At 56.4% G+C, this 17304-nt stretch overlaps 1 protein-coding gene across 7 annotated transcripts; it reads left to right on the top strand.

Moving 5' to 3' along the window:
* The first annotated feature begins 30 nt into the window (after positions 1 to 30).
* On the top strand, positions 31 to 8018 carry ACRBP (acrosin binding protein). Of its 7 annotated transcripts, none has more exons than XM_060114051.1 (10): positions 31 to 155; positions 405 to 623; positions 836 to 930; positions 1401 to 1518; positions 2201 to 2579; positions 3051 to 3183; positions 5395 to 5574; positions 5681 to 5848; positions 6854 to 6937; positions 7715 to 8018. In XM_060114051.1, exons 1-10 carry the CDS (start codon positions 113 to 115, stop codon positions 7835 to 7837), a joined length of 1542 nt encoding a protein of 513 aa, XP_059970034.1. In that variant the 5' UTR covers positions 31 to 112; the 3' UTR covers positions 7838 to 8018. The 7 variants fall into 7 exon arrangements, with proteins under 7 accessions (XP_059970034.1, XP_059970035.1, XP_059970036.1 ...); XM_060114052.1 differs by having other exon boundaries at positions 7663 to 7824; XM_060114053.1 differs by having other exon boundaries at positions 7601 to 7756.
* Positions 8019 to 17304: the final 9286 nt, after the last annotated feature.

Genomic DNA, 17304 nt, shown 5'->3' with positions numbered 1-17304 from the left:
GCCCTTTGTGACGTCGGCGGACTCGCACCCGCGGCCCCCGCCCGCCGGCTAGCCCTGGCTCGGCCCGTTAGAGGCCGCTCGGTCCCGGGAACACGGGTGACCGTCCGGGGCCATGAGGCAGCTCGCCGCCGCCTCCCTTCTCTCACTCCTGAGGGGTGAGCGCGCGTCCGCCCCCGGAGCCCTCCCTGCACCGTCTCTGAATCGCCTTCCCCTGGGCCGGCCGCTTCCAGCCCCTCCCACCGCCCCCCCCCGCCCCCCCGCCCCAGCCCTCTCGCCCTCGCCCGCGGGTTCGGCGGCCAGACGCCCCGGTCCCCGTGTGCACGGCCCCGCTCGCCCGGCTGCGTCCGCCCGGCCCGGCGGGTGTCGGAGTTGGGTCCATCCGTGGTCTGTTCCCCGCCCCGCAGTGCTGCTCCTGCCTCCGGCACCGGCCCCCGCCCAGGATTCCCTCTCGACCTCCACTCCGGGCAGCCCCCTCTCTCCCACCGAGTATGAGCGCTTCTTTTCGCTGCTGACCCCAACCTGGAAGGCAGAGACCACCTGCCGGCTCCGCGCAACCCACGGCTGCCGGAACCCCACCCTCGTCCAGCTGGACCAGTATGAAAACCACGGCCTGGTGCCGGAAGGTGAGGGCCCGCCTCGAGGGCCAGACCTGTGCTCGCTGGACCCGGGGCGAGGGGGTGGCTGGCACCTAACCCTGAGCCTGCCTGCTGGGCTCTCCATCCCCCGGGAGCCCACCGCCCCGTCCCGCCCCGTCCCGCCCCCTCCCGGAGGGCGTGCCCCCTCCCAGAGGGCGTTCCCCCTGGTGTGTTCACTTCCGCCGCACGCCCTTCCCCAGGCGCTGTCTGCTCCGACCTCCCTTATGCCTCCTGGTTTGAGTCCTTCTGCCAGTTTACTCAGTACCGTTGCTCCAACCACGTCTACTACGCCAAGGTGAGGCCGGGACAGAGGTTGGATCTGGTGTCAAGGATCAAGGGACAGGCGGTGGCAGTGGCTCCAAGCCAGCCTTAGGTCCTCCCTCCCTGCCACTTTGCCATCATTTACCCAGATTATACGTGCGTACAGTCTCACCTTGGGCATTCAGACTGTCAGAACAGTCCTGTTACTGCCAGAAAAGTAGGGAAGAGGGATGGGAGGAGGCAGAGATAAGCCCTTCCAGCAGGTCAGTGATGTCATCCAAGTCAAATGCAAAAGACTGAAGGCAGGAGTGTGGGCCAGACGGGAGTCTGATCTTGCAGGGGACCCTTTCTCAGGTCTAGAGAGTTCCACCGGGGGCCATGTCCCCTCATTCCCACCCAGGAACTGTGAGAGAGGAGACCCGAGGGACAGGGACTGAGGATAAGCAGGAGTAGAAAAGTCCGCCCTTTGGGAAAGTCGTTCCCACTTTGCTTCTCTCCTTGCAGAGGGTCTGGTGCTCCGAGCCAGTCTCAATCCTCTCACCAGACACTCTCAAGGAGGTGGACACTTCCTCTGAAGTGCCGCTCACGACGATGACCTCCCCCAAGTCCTCCCACATCACAGGTGAGACCCTCCCAGCACCCGGGAGACTCCCAGCCTCGAGTCCCACGAGTCCCGGAGCCCAGGGTTTAAGGCATCAGTGGAAGGGATGTGGGGAGATGAGCCAGTGGAGGTGGCCACGGGCAGCTATTTACATAGGGAGAGCCTGCTTTTTCTGAATACAAGTTAGGGCTTTCCTGTCCCAGGATGTTTTCTGACATTACGTACATTTCTGCCCTGAACCGATTTTTCCTAGCTCCCCAAAACCTTCCTACATTAAGAAGTGCTCTGGGACTTTTCCCAGCTAAAATCTTCACTCTAGAAAGGATTGGTTGCTAGGTATTCAGAATACTTGGTGTTTCCTAAGTGAGGGGGACAAAAGGTGGTATTTGAGGTGGGCTAGGGGGGAGGACCACTTGTAAGGGAGGTGGAAAGGGGACCGGTAATGCTGCCACCACTGTCTCCATGGTAATATTCTTTTATTTTGATATTTGTATTCTTTCCTGTGTTTTTTATGCTCGACTGCATGAATATGTGTAATTTGTGCTGCCTTCCTCTGCCTTTGTGTTTATGTATGTGTTTGTGTGTGTTTATGTGTTTTTGTCTGCGTTTATACGCGTCCCTCTGCGAACAAAGACACCGGGGGTCAGAAACCTGACCGTCCCTTTCCCTTCTCTCTCTTGGTCCCTCCCAAACCCTGCTGCAGCCACAGAGCTCCAGCCCTGGCCCGAGCGGCTTAACAGCACTGTGGAGGAGCTGCTACAGTTCTCCTTGTCCCTGGGCGGCCAGGATCAAGGGCAGGAGCTGGAGGGACAAGAGGAGGAGCGGGAGGAAGGACAGGGCACAAAGCAGGCGCTGGAGGCGACGTCTGGGTTGCAGGCAGACCCGGAGCCCAAGACCCAGTCTGAATTTGTATCCTCCAACCCTTCCTCCTTCATTCCCCGGGTGCGGGAAGTGGAGTCTACTGCCATGATGACGGAGGACATCCAAGAGCTCGTCCGATCCATGCAGGAAATGGATGAAATGAATGAAATGAACGATGTATATGAGGAGGCGAATATCTGGAAAGCCCAGAGCCCCGGCAGGTACAGGAAGTTCTGTCTGCCCCACCGGCCCTACCCTCCCTGCTGTCTTTGGGAATGGGAAGCCCCCTTTGCCAGCCTCGGCCTCCAGACCCACTCACATCTGCCTGGGCTTCAGGTACACCTAGCCGCCGCCCGCCTCGCCTGCTCTGTGGCCGTCATGGGCTTAGGCACTGCCCTAGAGGGCCGTCTCTACATGAAGTGGTGGGGTGCGCCCTGAACCTAGAGCTACCAGACTTGGGTTCTGGGGCTGTCTCTGGCCCCGATGAGCACTGCACCTTTTACTTCCCCTTTCTGGACCTCAGTTCCTCATTTGTAAAAGGAGGCAGTTGGTCTGGAGGCCTCCCGGGCCCCATCCGGCGTGCTAAATGTGTGTGACCAAGACTAGATGCTAAGGGGAGGGGAAGAGAGTGGGTGGGCTTTCTGCCCCAGCCCTCTGGCCCACCCCTCCCAGCCGGTGCCGTCCTCTTGCAGTCTCCTGCAGCTGCCCCACGTGGAGGCCTTGCTGGCACTGTGCTACTCGATTGTGGAGAACACCTGTGTCGTAACCCCTACAGCCAAGGCCTGGCAGCACTTGGAGGATGAGATCCTTGGTTTCGGGAAGTCGGTATGCCCACCATGCCGTTTAATGGCTCCATGCTCACCGGGCGTCCTCTGGGCCTCGGGAGTGGTTAATGGGCGGGGCTACATAAAGCCCGAGGCATCATTGGAGAGATTCTCTCCAAGTGAGAATCCCTTCTTTGGAAGGGCATCTCCAGCTCCCCTTAAAGAAGGAAGTCACCGGACGGAGTCTGGAATCCATTTCAGTCCAGGATTCATTCGGTGGCTGCGCCTTGTTAGGTTTGAGTCATCTCCTGAGCCAGTTCACCACCGGCAAGGCTTGGCTTTACCTTAGATGTAGCTCTTCTTTCCAGAGGGATCATAGAACCCTTTCCAGGGATCTGTAGAGAGATCCCAGCCTCGACGTGTCCTCAGCACCCAGCAGGTCCCAGGAAATAGGACTTTCAAAAAGTGCACGTTAGCAAATGTTTGTTGAGAGCTGGTATGCTACCCATTCATCCGTTTGTTCAAATATTGATCGGGCTATAGGTGTTTGAGATGTGAGCAGCTCTGTCCTAGGTATTTTAGCAATGAGTACAACAGATCCCATGCCCTGTCCTCCTGGAGTCCGGTGGGAGAGACAGATGCGGAAACAGGGAGAACGGCGTGGCAGGATCCGTGTATGACGGACAAAGTGCAGGGAGCAGATGGAGAGCACAAACGTCGCGTTGGGCTGGATCGGAGAATCGCCTCTTGGAGGAACTGATGTGTAACCTGAGACCCGGAGCTAAAAGAAGTTAACCAGGCAAAAGAAGGGGTTGGTAGAGGTTCCTGCTAGCGGGGTTAGTATCAATACGTGCGAAGTCTCTGAGGCAAGAAAGAGAAGGAATTCCACGTGGAACCAAAACAACGAGCACACGGCTGCTCCCGGCCCGCAGGGAGCCGGGGAGCTATAGTGGCGTTACAAAAGGAGTGTGGGAGGTGCTGGAGAGAGAGCTTTTCTGGGTCTTTTTGTTTTCGTGTTGGAGTGTAGGAAGCTCAGGAGTGGTGGAGGGCTCACTGGATTTTAAGGCTTGGTTGAGGGAACAGTAAGGAGACCGTTTTACCTGGAGATAGAGTCAAAGAGATAATAAGGGTCCTGATGTGAATAATCCCGAATGGCAGTCTGAAGCATTTGTATTTAATTTGGTAAGAAAAGAGAATTCAGTCATGATTTGGGGTCAGGGACATGATGCGTCCCCCGCATGCTGTCAGGAGGAGCAAGCAAGGCGACGTAAGAGATTTTGTGACTGTGACACGCTGACGGGATGGACTGGCGATGCTGCAGGGCGAGATCTTCCTTCCTCCTGGAAGGCTGGGGAGACTCGCTCAGGGCCGAGAGCCCCACGGGGAGATGATCGGCTCCACGTCCAAAATGTCATCCAAGAACTTGGAGGTTCTGAACCTGGGCGCTCGGGCAGAGGACAGGTTTTGGAGTCGGAAGCACCAGGACCAGTACCTCAGCTCCACGTGCACTAGACGTGGGTTTGAGCAATTGACTCAGCCTCACGGAGCCTCGGTTTCCTCGTCCGGCAAACGGAGGCCTGCTTAGTACCTATGCTAGTAGAAGGTTCCTGTGGAGACCAGAGGAGATGATGGCATTTATTAATTATTATTTTTTTTTTTTTTGCGGTACGCAAACCTCTCACTGCCGCGGCCTCTCCCGTTGCGGAGCACAGGCTCCAGACGCGCAGGCTCAGCGGCCATGGCTCACGGGCCCAGCCGCTCCGTGGCACGTGGGATCCTCCCGGACCGGGGCACGAACCCGCGTCCCCTGCATCGGCAGGCGGGCTCTCAACCACTGCGCCACCAGGGAAGCCCGATGACGGCATTAATTGCCATGGTGGCAGCACTGTGCCACCTCCCTGTGAACACGAGCGTGATCGTCAGCGGAGATGAAGGGAGGGTTAGTCTTTTTCAGACGGGCTAAGGTAGATGTCGGTCAGGCACTTGGCCGTGGGGATTTGGAGCTCAGGAAAGAGATCAGAAGTGATGGTAAAGGTTTGGGTGTCACCAGCAGGGACATGAATATTACCTGTGAGTAGATAAAATTATCCAGGAAGAGGGTGAAGAAACAGAGAGCCGACGGGAGGTCCTTGAGAACCCTTGGGGAGGGGGGCAGGGAAAAGCCACAGGAGCTTCTGGAAAAGACTTAATGCAGAGACATTCTGCGGAGCGGCTCTGGAGGGTGGAAGCGGGGGGGTCTCAGCCTCAGTTCCTCAGCCACACTTCATCTCAGGTCTGTGACAGCCTTGGGCGGCGACACGTAGCTACATGTACCCTCTGTGACTTCTGCTCCCTGAAGCTGGAGCAGTGCCACTCGGAGGCCAACCTGCAGCGGCAGCAGTGTGACAGCTTCCACAAGACGCCCTTCATCAGCCCCCTGCTCACGTCCCAGAGCATGTCCATCGGCACCCAGGTACCGAGGAGGGTGGCCTGCAGTGGCCGGGGGCCTCAGGCCGCAGGCAGGACGGGGCAGCAGGGGGGCCAGGACGCCCACCCCTCCCCTGTGTCCTGTGCCACAGATAGGGACCCTAAAATCGGACCGCTCTTACGGGCTGGATTTGTACGGCGGGCTGCACATGGACTTCTGGTGTGCCCGGCTGGCCACCAAGGGCTGCGAAGACAATCGAGTCGCCAGCTGGCTCCTGACTGAGTTCCTCAGCTTCCAGGATGGGGACTTCCCCACCAAGGTCAGCGCCTTCCCCAAAGCTCAGCCCCGCCCTGCTCACCCCGGTTCCTTCTGGCCCCTTGCTCTGGGGCACCCTAGGATGTGGAGCGGGGCTTGGGCCCCTGGCCTCACTGAGCCTCCTGCCTCTCTCCAGTAGACCCCCCGGACCCCCAGGAGAGCAGGATTGCGCTTAGCAAAGGAGTAGGAATCTGGAGGGCTGGGCGGGCACAGGGCATGGGAGCATGAGACAGGTCTGGTCCCAGCTCTGCCGGTTACCTGCAGGGGGTGAGGTGGGGGACTTCATCTCTGCCCCAAACAGCTGCTGATGGTGACCCAGTGCTTCCCTGCCTAAGTCTGGAGGCTCCTTCCCAAATCTTCTAGCGCTTTCCCTCTCAATGGGATCAACTTTGCTCCCTGCCTCCAGGGTTACCTCCCCCCACGGAACTAGCTGCTGTAGCTGAGAGCCCAGCCCCTCCCTTCTGTGGTTTAGCAGGAAAAATCAAGACCAGGAAAAGCAGAGGCAGCTTAAGAAAGGGCTTTTATCTGAGCCGAGAGGTCTCTGCCCAGCTCTTCTCCCTGGGCCCCTAGATCTGGAAGGGGTCTCGGACTGCCTTAGCTGCTCCCCTGGATTTATAGATGGGCAGGCGAGGGAAGTGACTGCCCCAGGGTCATACATTAGAGGCACTTCTGACCTCTTCTGCACTAAACAGTCCCCTAGGAAGCTCCCTGAGATGGGACCGCTGCTTGGGCCCCTTCCCGCATTCTGGTCCCTTAGTGCCCTTTCCCTGGCCCTCCTCCCTCGGCTGCTTTCCCAGCTAGCTGACCAGCAGGGCACCCCCTTCTCACCTCCAGCTGAGAAGCAACTGAACCATGGCTGAGGGTGGGACGGGGAGGGCAGAGGGGACACCCCGGGTGCAGAGGGTCTGGTTCTGTGCCCTGGTCCTGCCATCGTGGGCGCGCTCTGCAGGGCCGGTGTCTGTGAGGCTTCTGATGTCTTCCCACCTCCCATCCCCCGCTCCTGGCTTAGATTTGTGACACAGAATATGTGCAGTACCTGAACTACTGTGCCTTCAAAAGCCAGCAGTGTAGGATGAGAAGCCGGAACCGGAAGGTGAGCCCTTCCCTCTGCCGCCCCCGCTGCCTCCCATCAGCCCCAAGGGCTGGTCCGTTCTGGGCCCCCCCGTGGCGTCCGAGCATCAAGGGTGTGGCGAGTGGGTGCATCTCCGGGCAGAGCCTCCTCCGTGGACCTCTGTCCCCACTCCTCCCGCCTTGGGGTGAGCGGCTCCCCCAGGCCCCCAGGCAGAGGGTCCCAGGAGGGAGGGAGGCTGCAGATCAGAGGCCCTGTGGATACGCCAGGAGGGAGGAAGCCCAGCCGGCTTGGGCCTGAGAGGCTGAGGCCTCAGTCTTGGCCTCTTGCTGTTACTCACCAAGTCGTCTGAGCCAAGTCACTTCCTCTCCAGCCTCAGGCTCCTCATTTCTGAGAGGGGGCGGGTCGGGCTCCGTGGTGTGTCTCCTGCTTTAAAAACCCACATCTGAGTTTCCTCCTTCCCTCTGCTCCCTGTGCCCACGCCCGCCCACCTCCTGTTCTTTTTTTTTTTTTTTTTTTGCGGTATGCGGGCCTCTCACTGCTGTGGCCTCCCCCGTTGCGGAGCACAGGCTCCGGACGCGCAGGCTCCGGACGCGCAGGCTCAGCGGCCATGGCTCACGGGCCCAGCCGCTCCGCGGCATATGGGATCCAGACCGGGGCACGAACCCGTATCCCCTGCATCGGCAGGCGGACTCTTAACCACTTGCGCCACCAGGGAGGCCCACCTCCTGTTCTTGAATTGATGACAGCTCTGGCTCCTGGCTTTCCCACCTGGACCACGTGCGCCCAATCCCCGTGCAGGTGTCCCGCATGGGATGTCTGCAGAATGAGACGTACACCGTCCTGACCCCGGCCAAGAGCGAGGACCTCGTGCTTCAATGGAGCCAGGAGTTTAGCACCTTGACTCTCGGCCAAGCCGGCTGAGCTGGACTCTGCCCTCTCCCCACCCACTTTCCACACCCTCCATTGCCTCAGACCCCAGGTTGTCTCTTACTTGGCCCAGACTCAACGTTTCCCTCGGGTTGGGGCAGCCGTCCCAAAGAGGTCTGCGATGGGAACTCCACCTACCTTAAAGGATGTCTTTACATAAAAGGTTTATTTGAAACCTGTGTGGCCTGTTTTGGTTCTGATCCCCTCGTTGGCCCTGCCCTCCTGCCCCGGGGGAGTCAAACCTCCAACCCCTGGATCCATCTGCAGGCGAGGGAACCGTGGGGATGGTCCTCAGGGAAGCAGCCCTCTGCCAGGAGGAGAAGCCCTGAGAAATCAGTTGGATTGAAGAAGGTCACAGCCGGTGTCTTGGGGACCATGGGCCATGAGGGCGTGGGTGTCTCCATTTCTGAAGCCCTGATCCCATGATCTCAGATGTGAGTGTAGGATTGTCCCTCTGGAGGACAATCTGAATGAGATTGTGTCCAGGGGGACCAATCCCAGACAGTAGGGTAGAACTTGCTCTTTATAGGAGGAAGGAAACAACTGGGCTGGAGCTCAGGAAACCTTTGCTGTGACGTCCAGTCATGGGCCCAATGGCCTGAATGTGGGGAGGAGCTGCATCTTGAAGCATCAGCCTTTAATAACTTGGGATCTCCCAAAACGTGTTTGGGGGACACACGTGTGGGGAACTACACAGCATTTAAAAGAAAACATTTATTATGGAAAAGCTCAAACGCACACGTAGAGAATAGTGTAATGCACTCCCATGCACCCTTCACCCAGCTTCGATTACCAACACGCAGTCAACCTTTTAAAGGCACGTCAAAGGCTCTGAGAAGCCCGCAAACAGAGAAACCTGTTCGACTTAGTGTTTCCCATACTCGTTTGACCGCATTGTCCTTTCTCACCTACCGCTCAAAGCTTGTTTTCGAGTACTGAGCGCAGACAACCCGCCCGGCCCTATTGATCCAGAAGACAAGGGGCTCAGCCCAGGGTTCAGAGACTAGGGGCTGTCATCTGAACCCTGCGCCCCGTCCCCATCTGCCACCCCCCACACAGAGAGAGGTAAAAACCACACGTCGTAAGAACGAAACCACCTGCCGGAACCCAGAAGAGACGGAGGCAGCCCAGGGGAACTGCCGAGGGCAGCAGGAGGCTGGGGGTTAGTCATCTGGCATCTGCGGGTAGGTGTGCCAGTTAGGCTTCCCGGAAACTGCAGGGAGTGTGTGAGCCATGGGTGGGTGGTTGGGTGGGGGGCATCAGTGGGGAGAGTCGGGACTGCATTAAGTGCCATGATCTGCTGGGGTTTCTTCTCTGGCCCATCCGTGGAGGCCACTGAGGGCACTGCTTCCTCCTCTCTCTCCCTGCCCGGCTCGGGGTAGGGTGCGTGCAGGGAGCTGGGATCTGCTGAGATCTGCTGAGGTGCGTGTGTTCCACCCACTGGGAACAAGTCCTACCAGCCCAGCCTGGTCCAGAGCAGGCAGAAGCCGGCTTGGAGCAGCAGCTGAGCCACAGTGATGAGCCCAGGTACGGGGTGCGGGGGGGGGCCCAGCTGCGGTTGAACCTCACAGGGGCACGTGGGGCAACACCCCTTCTTTAGAAGCGGGAGACATGGGTGGGGGTGGAGGTGAGGGGGCCCTGGGCCCTGGGAAACCGTTTTGAATAAAGAGTTCAAAGGGATGGCCTCAGACAGGCAGACCTCAGACGAGAGGATGATGCGCCCTAGACCTGAAGCACCAACGCACCCTGGGGCCTCTATGTCTGGGGGCTGCGCCTGCCCCTACACCTGTTAGGCCCCCGCTGTCATGCTGGACCCCAGATCCCAGGCCACTGAGGAGGGAGGGCCCTCTGGGGATGGTTTCCAGCCCTTTCCCACTCTCAGATAAGACAACCCCTGACCCTCTCACCCCAGGGCTGGGCCTCTGCTGGGGACAATGAACTGATCTGATTAAACTCCACAAGCGGGTTCAAGGCACAGATCTGCTCTCACAGTTATCCTTCCCAGCTAACCAAAGTGTTCAAGCGGTGCCTTAGAGAGATACTGCCTTCACCCAGTGCGTTTTCTTTATAAGAAGATTAGGGACTTCCCAGGCGGTCCAGTGGTTAGAACTCCGCGCTTCCACTGCAGGGGGTGCGGGTTTGATCCCTGGTCGGCAAACTGGGATCCCACATGCTGTGCAGCGCAGCCAAAAATATATATATAAAAGATAAAAAATAAAGTGTTGGTCAAATTAGTTTAAAAAAAAGAGAAAAAAACAGAGGATTAGACCAGCTGTCTCCCATGTTCCTACAGCTATGGTAGAATGTGGCCCATGGGTGTCATGAAGTGGATAAAATTTCAGATACTGACCATGGGGTTGGGGGGGTGATATTGGAGGACGGGTGATGCCTTCTGATACCTCTGCGTCACACCACTGAGGGCAGCTGCCCACCAGTTCCCCGGGTCTATGGGGGCCTCTCTGATGGGAAGGGGCCCTCCCATCAGGTCACATCTCCAGTCCCTTCAGGATGAGCTGAAGTTGTCGCCGAAGGGGAGATGGAAGCAAGGCTTGAGGAGGAAGCAGAAACTTATTCGACCCGCGACCCTCACCTCCTGGCCACCCAGAGACCCCAGAGCCCGGCTGTGCCTCTGTACCCCTGCAACACGGAAGGCTTGCTTGCCCAGGCCCGCGGGGAAGGGGGCGGCAGAGGCGTGAGGGCTACGTGTGGAGCACACTCAGTGCTGCCCGAGGTCAGGGTGAGGTCCATGAAGCCAAAGGCTCCAGGAGGTTTCTCTGAGGCGGCGGGACCCAGCCAGGTCCCAAAGCAAGGAGCACCCAGAGCACAGGGCTGCAGAGGGAGGCTTGAGCCCATCTGAATCGTGATTGGGACTATGTTTCCTGTTGTTTTCAGCTCTTGACAGCAGGGTGGAGAAATGTCTGCAGGCGGGGAGGTGACAGCCATGTACTGGGGAGACTTCATTATGGAGCTGTAGGTTGCCTTTGCTTTCTGCCTTTTCCTAGAAAAAATTTCGGGAGGGATGAGATGAGAATACCCAGGGATGGTGCTGGAAAGGCAGGAAGAGAGGCTCAGGTGGGGAAGGGTGGGGAGAGGCTGGAGCAGGAATCTGGGCTGGAGAAAGCAGAGCAGGCTGGATCAGGAGGATGGAGAGAAGATAGGACACCCGGCAGGGGGGTAGGACGTGGCCCCGAGGGCAGGCGGAGGCGGCCACTCAGCCCGGTGACCTGGTACTATCTCCACCCCACAGGCTCCCCAGACCCAGGACAAGCTGATGGGCGGGATTCATGTGTACCCAGAGCAGCCCTGGGACAGAGCTTTTCACAAAGCCTTTAGACTTCTTGAAGCTTCCGCTGAAGGCTCAGCACAGTTTGGATCTGTCTGGGGAGTCTGAACCTACAGGCGTTAAGAGGTCTTCACAGTTACGAGTGTCTGTGGGTAAAGGGTGCATCTTCCCCTGGCTGCCGGGGTGTAGCGGCAGAGGAAGTGGGCTCAGCCAGCAACACGCAGGTCGCAGGTCGGAGTGCGTGCCGTGCGGGGGAGGTGGAGGGTGGACACGCTCCCTGGCGCCTGGCCACCAGAACCTAAAAGAAGGTGGGAGCTCTTCCAGAGCTGGTGTTCTGGGGCAAGGAGGTTGAGGAGGACTGACATTCCCACTTCCCAAACTTCTGAAGGACGTGGATTCCCGAGGAGAGGAGGTGGAGAGCAGGGGTCAGGAAGCACATGGAGAGGGTGGCAGACAGGAGGAAGCTGTACAGAGACGGGGTGCCTCTCTCCCCTCCCTGCCCCCACCACTGTCCCAGATCACCCATCCCTTTCTGTTCCGCTGCCCTCTGCATCCCTGGTCAGGCGCCGGAAGGGTGGACACCCCGGGCCAGCTGTGTGGAGGAGAGGAAGGGAAAGATCACGATCCAGCCTCCTGGCCACTGTTTCCCTCCATTCTCACTTCCTGCCAGGGCAGAAAATAGCCCTGCCCCTGTGACTTATCTCAGCCAAGAGTAGTGCCCAGCCCAGCTCAGAGGGCAATGGGACAGGTCCCAGAGGCCCCGAGGACATAAGGAACCTGGGCCCCGGGTGTGCAGGTGGGAAGCTGAAGGACAGAGAAGCGGCGTGGAGGAAGGTGGCCGCGCACCATCTGGCATGTGCGTGGTGTGGGGGGCTGAGATGTGGGCGGGGCCATCCCCAGGGCCTCTCTTTGCCTCTCAGTGCTTTGGGGCCGGGATCTGTTTGTGCACATCTGCATGCGTGTGTGTGCTCCTGAAGCTGCCCGTCTGTCTGTCCGGCTAAGGATAATGTCCCTAGGCGGGGACGGTGTCTGCTTTCCTCCCCTGGCTCGGCTGTCTGTGCCTCCATGCGTGCACACGTGTGTTACAGGCTGTGGATACACGTTGATTTGTATGTTACTAGGGATCTTGTGTGCACATCCCTCAGTGTACCCTTACCTGCGTGTGGCCTTGCACGCGCCCGTGTGTGTGTGTGTGTGTGTAGTGGTGTGCTCACATGACCTCCGGGCGTGCTGAGGTTACGGGGCCGGCGTGGGCCTCCACGTCCCCCTTCTCCCTGGTGAGATGACATCCCAGTGTCTCTGCTTTTCTGGGGCACCTCCTGCCTCTTTGCTTTACGTCCCCCGCGCCCCCCAAGCTGACCTCTTGCTCAAGGCAGGATTGAGGAGAGTGCCCTGTCGCTCCTCCCCCACATCTAGAGCCCTCCTTCCACTTCTTGTTTGCCTCCTTTTTGGCAGTTTTTCCCATCTTTGCCATCTGGCCTGGCACTGTGCCCATTCAACCCCGCTGATGGGGAGCCCTCGGGAAGCAAGCGGATCGGGTGGGGACCAGGGCAGGGGCTTGGCAGCTCTCAACAGCTTGGGCCATTCTGTGTGAGTCTGTTGGAAAGGGGTGGCTTTTTGACAAATAAACTCAAGGGCTTCTCCGCTTTGGAATGGAGTAAGGTGAGAGCATCGCCATCTGCTTTCCTGAAGGATTCCTAACTCTCTACCTTTTAGTAGCAGCTCACCTAATGCACTTCGGTCTCTTTAACATTGCAACTTTGTTGACGAAAGACTTGGGATTCTTGGAAAATAATATTCCATTCACTCCTTCAGTGTCTAGGATGTGCCTCCTAGTTGTAGGGAGCTATGGATGCTCCAAGTAATGCTTAAGAATGATCAAATGGGGGCTTCCCTGGTGGTGCAGTGGTTGGGAGTCCGCCTGCCGATGCAGGGGACACGGGTTCGTGCCCCGGTCCGGGAAGATCCCACAGGCCGCGGAGTGGCTGGGCCCGTGAGCCATGGCCGCTGAGCCTGTGCGTCCGGAGCCTGTGCTCCACAACGGGAGAGGCCACAACAGTGAGAGGCCCGCGTACCGCAAGAAAAAAAAAAAAAAGAACGATAAAATGTTACTGTGATTGTAGCTGTAAACTGTTATTGAAGTTTTAATGCAAGCTGTTTCCAAACGAGCCTTTCAAAAAGGACATGCCTTTCTCTGAGTTATACGTGCGGACAAGATAGTCAGGAGTGTGATAAGAAGTGGTTGGACTGATGCAAGAAATATTATAACAGGATTACAGGCTGGGCGGACGTGGGGGGAGGGGCAGAGTTCCTGAAAGGCAGCCAATGAATATCACAAGGGCCTGCTAGGTAGACAGACTGAAGTGTGAGTGAGCTTGGGAAGAAAGCTGTGGAAGGTGTGGTCTGCACCCCAGGACCCTACTGTCTGGCTGCGGAAATGGGACAAAAACACATGTCATGACCTAAGGAGTTCAAAGCAGCAAACTGTTTCTGTAGGTAAGGGGAAATCACCAGGAAGGACATATTTGTGTGTGTGTGAAAGAGAGATGAGTCTGTGTTGCCAGTGTTTGAAGTGGGAGAAAGAAGGAAGTGGGTTATTAAAAAGTATATGTTTCAATTGGAGAAAGGAGGAAGTAAAAATGATTCACCCATGGGCACAGATTTGATATAGGCAGCTATAAAAGTTAGGTGCTCTGTGCGGCATCCAGCCTCATACCCACCCACCCACTCTTGTTGGAAGCAGCTTGGACTTTGGAGCCCGGATGTCCTGGATTTGAGTCCTGACTTCACTCCTCACCGACTGAGCTCTTGAGTAAAAATCAGGAGAAGCTCCTACCTCAAAGGGCTGTTGGAAGGATTAGAGCTTGTGCATGTAAAACACCCTGGGAGATGGTGAGTGATCGGTAAATGGTTTTTTCTGCGGTACGCGGGCCTCTCACTGCCGTGGCCCCTCCCGTTGCAGAGCACAGGCACCAGACGCGCAGGCTCATTGGCCATGGCTCACGGGCCCAGCCGCTCCGCGGCATGTGGGATCTTCCTGGACCGGGGCACGAACCCATGTCCCCTATATCGGCAGGCGGACTCTCAACCACTGCGCCACCAGGGAAGCCCAGCAGCTATTATTTTTGACCCAATATTTATGGAGGGAGGGCTGGGGCTACAGAGATGAATAAGTCACAGTCCCAGGCCCTCCCTCAAGGAGCTCCCAGGCAGGCGGGAGAGGCAGACCAAGAACAGCCAATTACATTACAGGTGGGAACAGCTGACCTGTGGCCAAAGTGCTGGGAAAGCTCCAGTGAGGGGACTCGCCTGGTGGGAAGGGAGGGAGTCAGGAAAGGCATCACGAGGTCCTGAGAAATGATTGAGTTTGCCAGTTGGAGAATGGGAGAAAGGGCATTCCCAGTTGCAGAAACGGCATGTGCACAGACAGAGCCCTGAAGATGTAAGTATGTGCAGAATTATCACTAGTTTGGCGTGACTGGAGCAAAGGATCATGGAAGGTGGGCACGTTTCGGGAAGAGAGCCTGGCGTTACTTGCTTTTCAGCACGTTTAAGAGCCATCTAGCATTATTTTCATTGATGAAATTGGTATTTTGCAGAGAAAGTGTTTCCTTATTCCCTTCAACTGTTGTACTATGCTTCTTACAAGTCTTAAACTGCTGGAGTCAGAGTCATGGTTGGAGGGAGAACAAACAAACGAACCAAAAAACCCTAGAAAACTTGTTATAGTCATGTTTACAACTTGGTTCCATGTAAGGATTTAAGTGGTTCCTTTTGAAGGGAGTATGTTCCGTATCTTGGGATAATCGCTCAGGGTCCCCGGATAACTTCTGTCCCTAAGATGGCCCATGGACGCCCATGTTCATTAACATTATTCACAATAGTTAAAAGATGGAAAAACCCAAGTAACCCCCAACAGATGAATGGGAGAACAAAATGTGGTGCATATATATATATATAGGAATATATTATTCAGCCATAAAAAGACTGTAATTCTGATACAAACTACCACATGGATGGACCTTGAAAACTTTAAGCTAAGTGAATTAAGCCAGACACGAAAGAACAGATATATGATTCCACTCAGTTGAGGTGTCTAGAATAGGTAAATTCATAGAGACACAAAGTAGAATAGAGGTTGCCAGGGGCTGGAGGGAGGGGGGGGTGGGCAGTTATTGGGTAATGGGTATAGAGTTGTTTGGGATGATGAAAAAGTTCTGGAAATAGCGGCGATGGTTACACAACATTGCGATTGTACTTAACGTCACTGAATTGTACTCTTAAAGATGGTTAAAGTGGTAATTTTTAAGTTAGGTATATTTTACAACACACAAAATAGATGGCCCCTGGGGGTCGCAGATGCAGGGGTGGCTGCTGTGGCCTATGGCATTGAGGAAGGTGGAATCCTAAGACCAAGTCCTGTCTTCTAACTCCTCCGCCTCTGACCACATCCTTCCTCTGACAGCTTTTGCCTGGGGACAGCAGCGGCTGTGGTCTGCCCTCTCCAGTAGCCTCGTCATCATGCACGGTACTTCCTTGTCTCACTGCCACCCTCTCTGGGCCCCCTTCGAGCCCTTAGGACGAAACCATCATCTGCCCCCATCACGGAATCCCAACTAGGAAGCACCCGAGTCAGACTCTCCAGGGGAGCACCTGGAAGAGTTCAACCCAGGGGGCCGGCCCCTGCCTGGAAGGACTGTGCTGGTGTGTGCGATCAGCCTACGGCAGCGGTCCCCAACCTTTTTGGCACCAGGGACCGGTTTTGTGGAAGACGATTTTTCCACGGACGGGGTGGGGGGATGGTTTCGGGAGAATCCAAGAGCATTACATTAATTGTGCACTTTATTTCTATTATTCTTACATTGTAATATGTAATGAAATAATTATACAACTCACCACAATGCAGACAGGAGGCGGAGCTCAGGTGGTCATGTGAGCGATGGGGAGCGGCTGTAAATACAGAGGAAGCTTCGCTCGCTCACCTCCTGCTGTGTGGCCTGGGGGTTCGTGACCCCTGGCCTAAGGGACCCCCATTATATTACTGTCCCCATTTTACAGATGAGGAAGCTTAGAGAGGTCAAACAATCCAGCTGAACCAGGTTGCTCTGAGCACAAACCCAGCCCACACAGGAGCAATCGTGGAGATGAGGCTGGGATTTTGTCCTGTACTTGGGAGTTTGAACTTTATTCTTTAGATAATGGGGAGTCAGCAGAACGGGCTGGTGCCAGGGGAGGGGCTCCACAGTACTTCTCACCACCTGACATAATACCTTTTTACATGGACTTTATTATCTGTCTCCCTTCAATGGAAGGGAACATAGGTGGGGGCAAGGCCTTTGTTTTGTCCACTGCTGTGAACATGCCTGGAGCCTTCTAAAGTCCCAGTAAGCATTTGTATGGACTTCCCTGGTGGTCCAGTGGTTAAGACTCCGGGCTTCCACTCCAGGGTGCACAGGCTAGATCCCTGGTCGGGGAACTAAGATTCCACATCCTGCATGCTGCGAGGCCAAAATGATAATAATAATAATAATTAAAAAAATAAAATCCTGGTAAGCATTTGTAGAAGAAAGGAAGCAAGGGAGAGATATTAGTAGATAATAACAGTAAGCAAAGCACTTTAAATATCTCGTTGCATCTAACGACCTCGTGAAGTAGGGGCCCCTCTGCTTTCTTTCTTTCTTTTTTTTCCAAGTAAGGAAAATGAGGGGCAGAGAGATTGTCACTTTTCTGAGGACAAAAGCCCAGATTTAAACCTAGGCAGGCCCGACTCTAGAGCCTGGGCATTTAGCACTGTGCCATAGAGCGGGCTGCAGAAAGCTGTTCTGGCCAGAAGAACGGTGGAGGAAAGATGTGAGGCTGGGAAAAGGCCCAAGAGGCCAGCAGGTTCAGAGACATGACATCTGTGTCTTCAGCCCTTCCTCGCACAGTCTTGACTTCTGGCTTCCCTCCTATGCCAGGTCTCCACTGTGGCCGATGAAGCTCTGACCAAAGGCATCTGATCCTCCACAGCTGTCGGCCCTGCAGCCACAGTCCACAAGCCTATGCCTGGCCCCCCCTTGCTCTGGGACTCTGCGCAGCCTCCAGGCCCCCTCCCTGGAGACTGGAGATGAACGCGAAGCCAGCACGCGGGTGCGCCCCCTGATGCCCCCGGCCTAGCTCCTCCTCGCCCTTTGGCACG

The sequence above is a fragment of the Mesoplodon densirostris genome, chromosome 11, assembly GCF_025265405.1.
Source record: "Mesoplodon densirostris isolate mMesDen1 chromosome 11, mMesDen1 primary haplotype, whole genome shotgun sequence".
NCBI classification, from domain to species: Eukaryota; Metazoa; Chordata; class Mammalia; order Artiodactyla; family Ziphiidae; genus Mesoplodon; species Mesoplodon densirostris.
The sequence above is the reverse complement of the archived record's forward strand: the minus strand, read 5'-3'. Positions and strand labels throughout refer to the sequence as shown.

What these genes read in the sequence shown, in the direction of transcription:
- ACRBP (XM_060114047.1), top strand. Translation starts at nt 113, where the DNA reads ATGAGGCAGCTCGCCGCCGCCTCCCTTCTCTCACTCCTGAGGG. An exon ending in CAAGTCCTCCCACATCACAG is followed by an intron (nt 1,519 to 2,200) that starts GTGAGACCCTCC and finishes ACCCTGCTGCAG; the next exon opens with CCACAGAGCTCCAGCCCTGG. An exon ending in AAAGCCCAGAGCCCCGGCAG is followed by an intron (nt 2,580 to 3,050) that starts GTACAGGAAGTT and finishes GTCCTCTTGCAG; the next exon opens with TCTCCTGCAGCTGCCCCACG.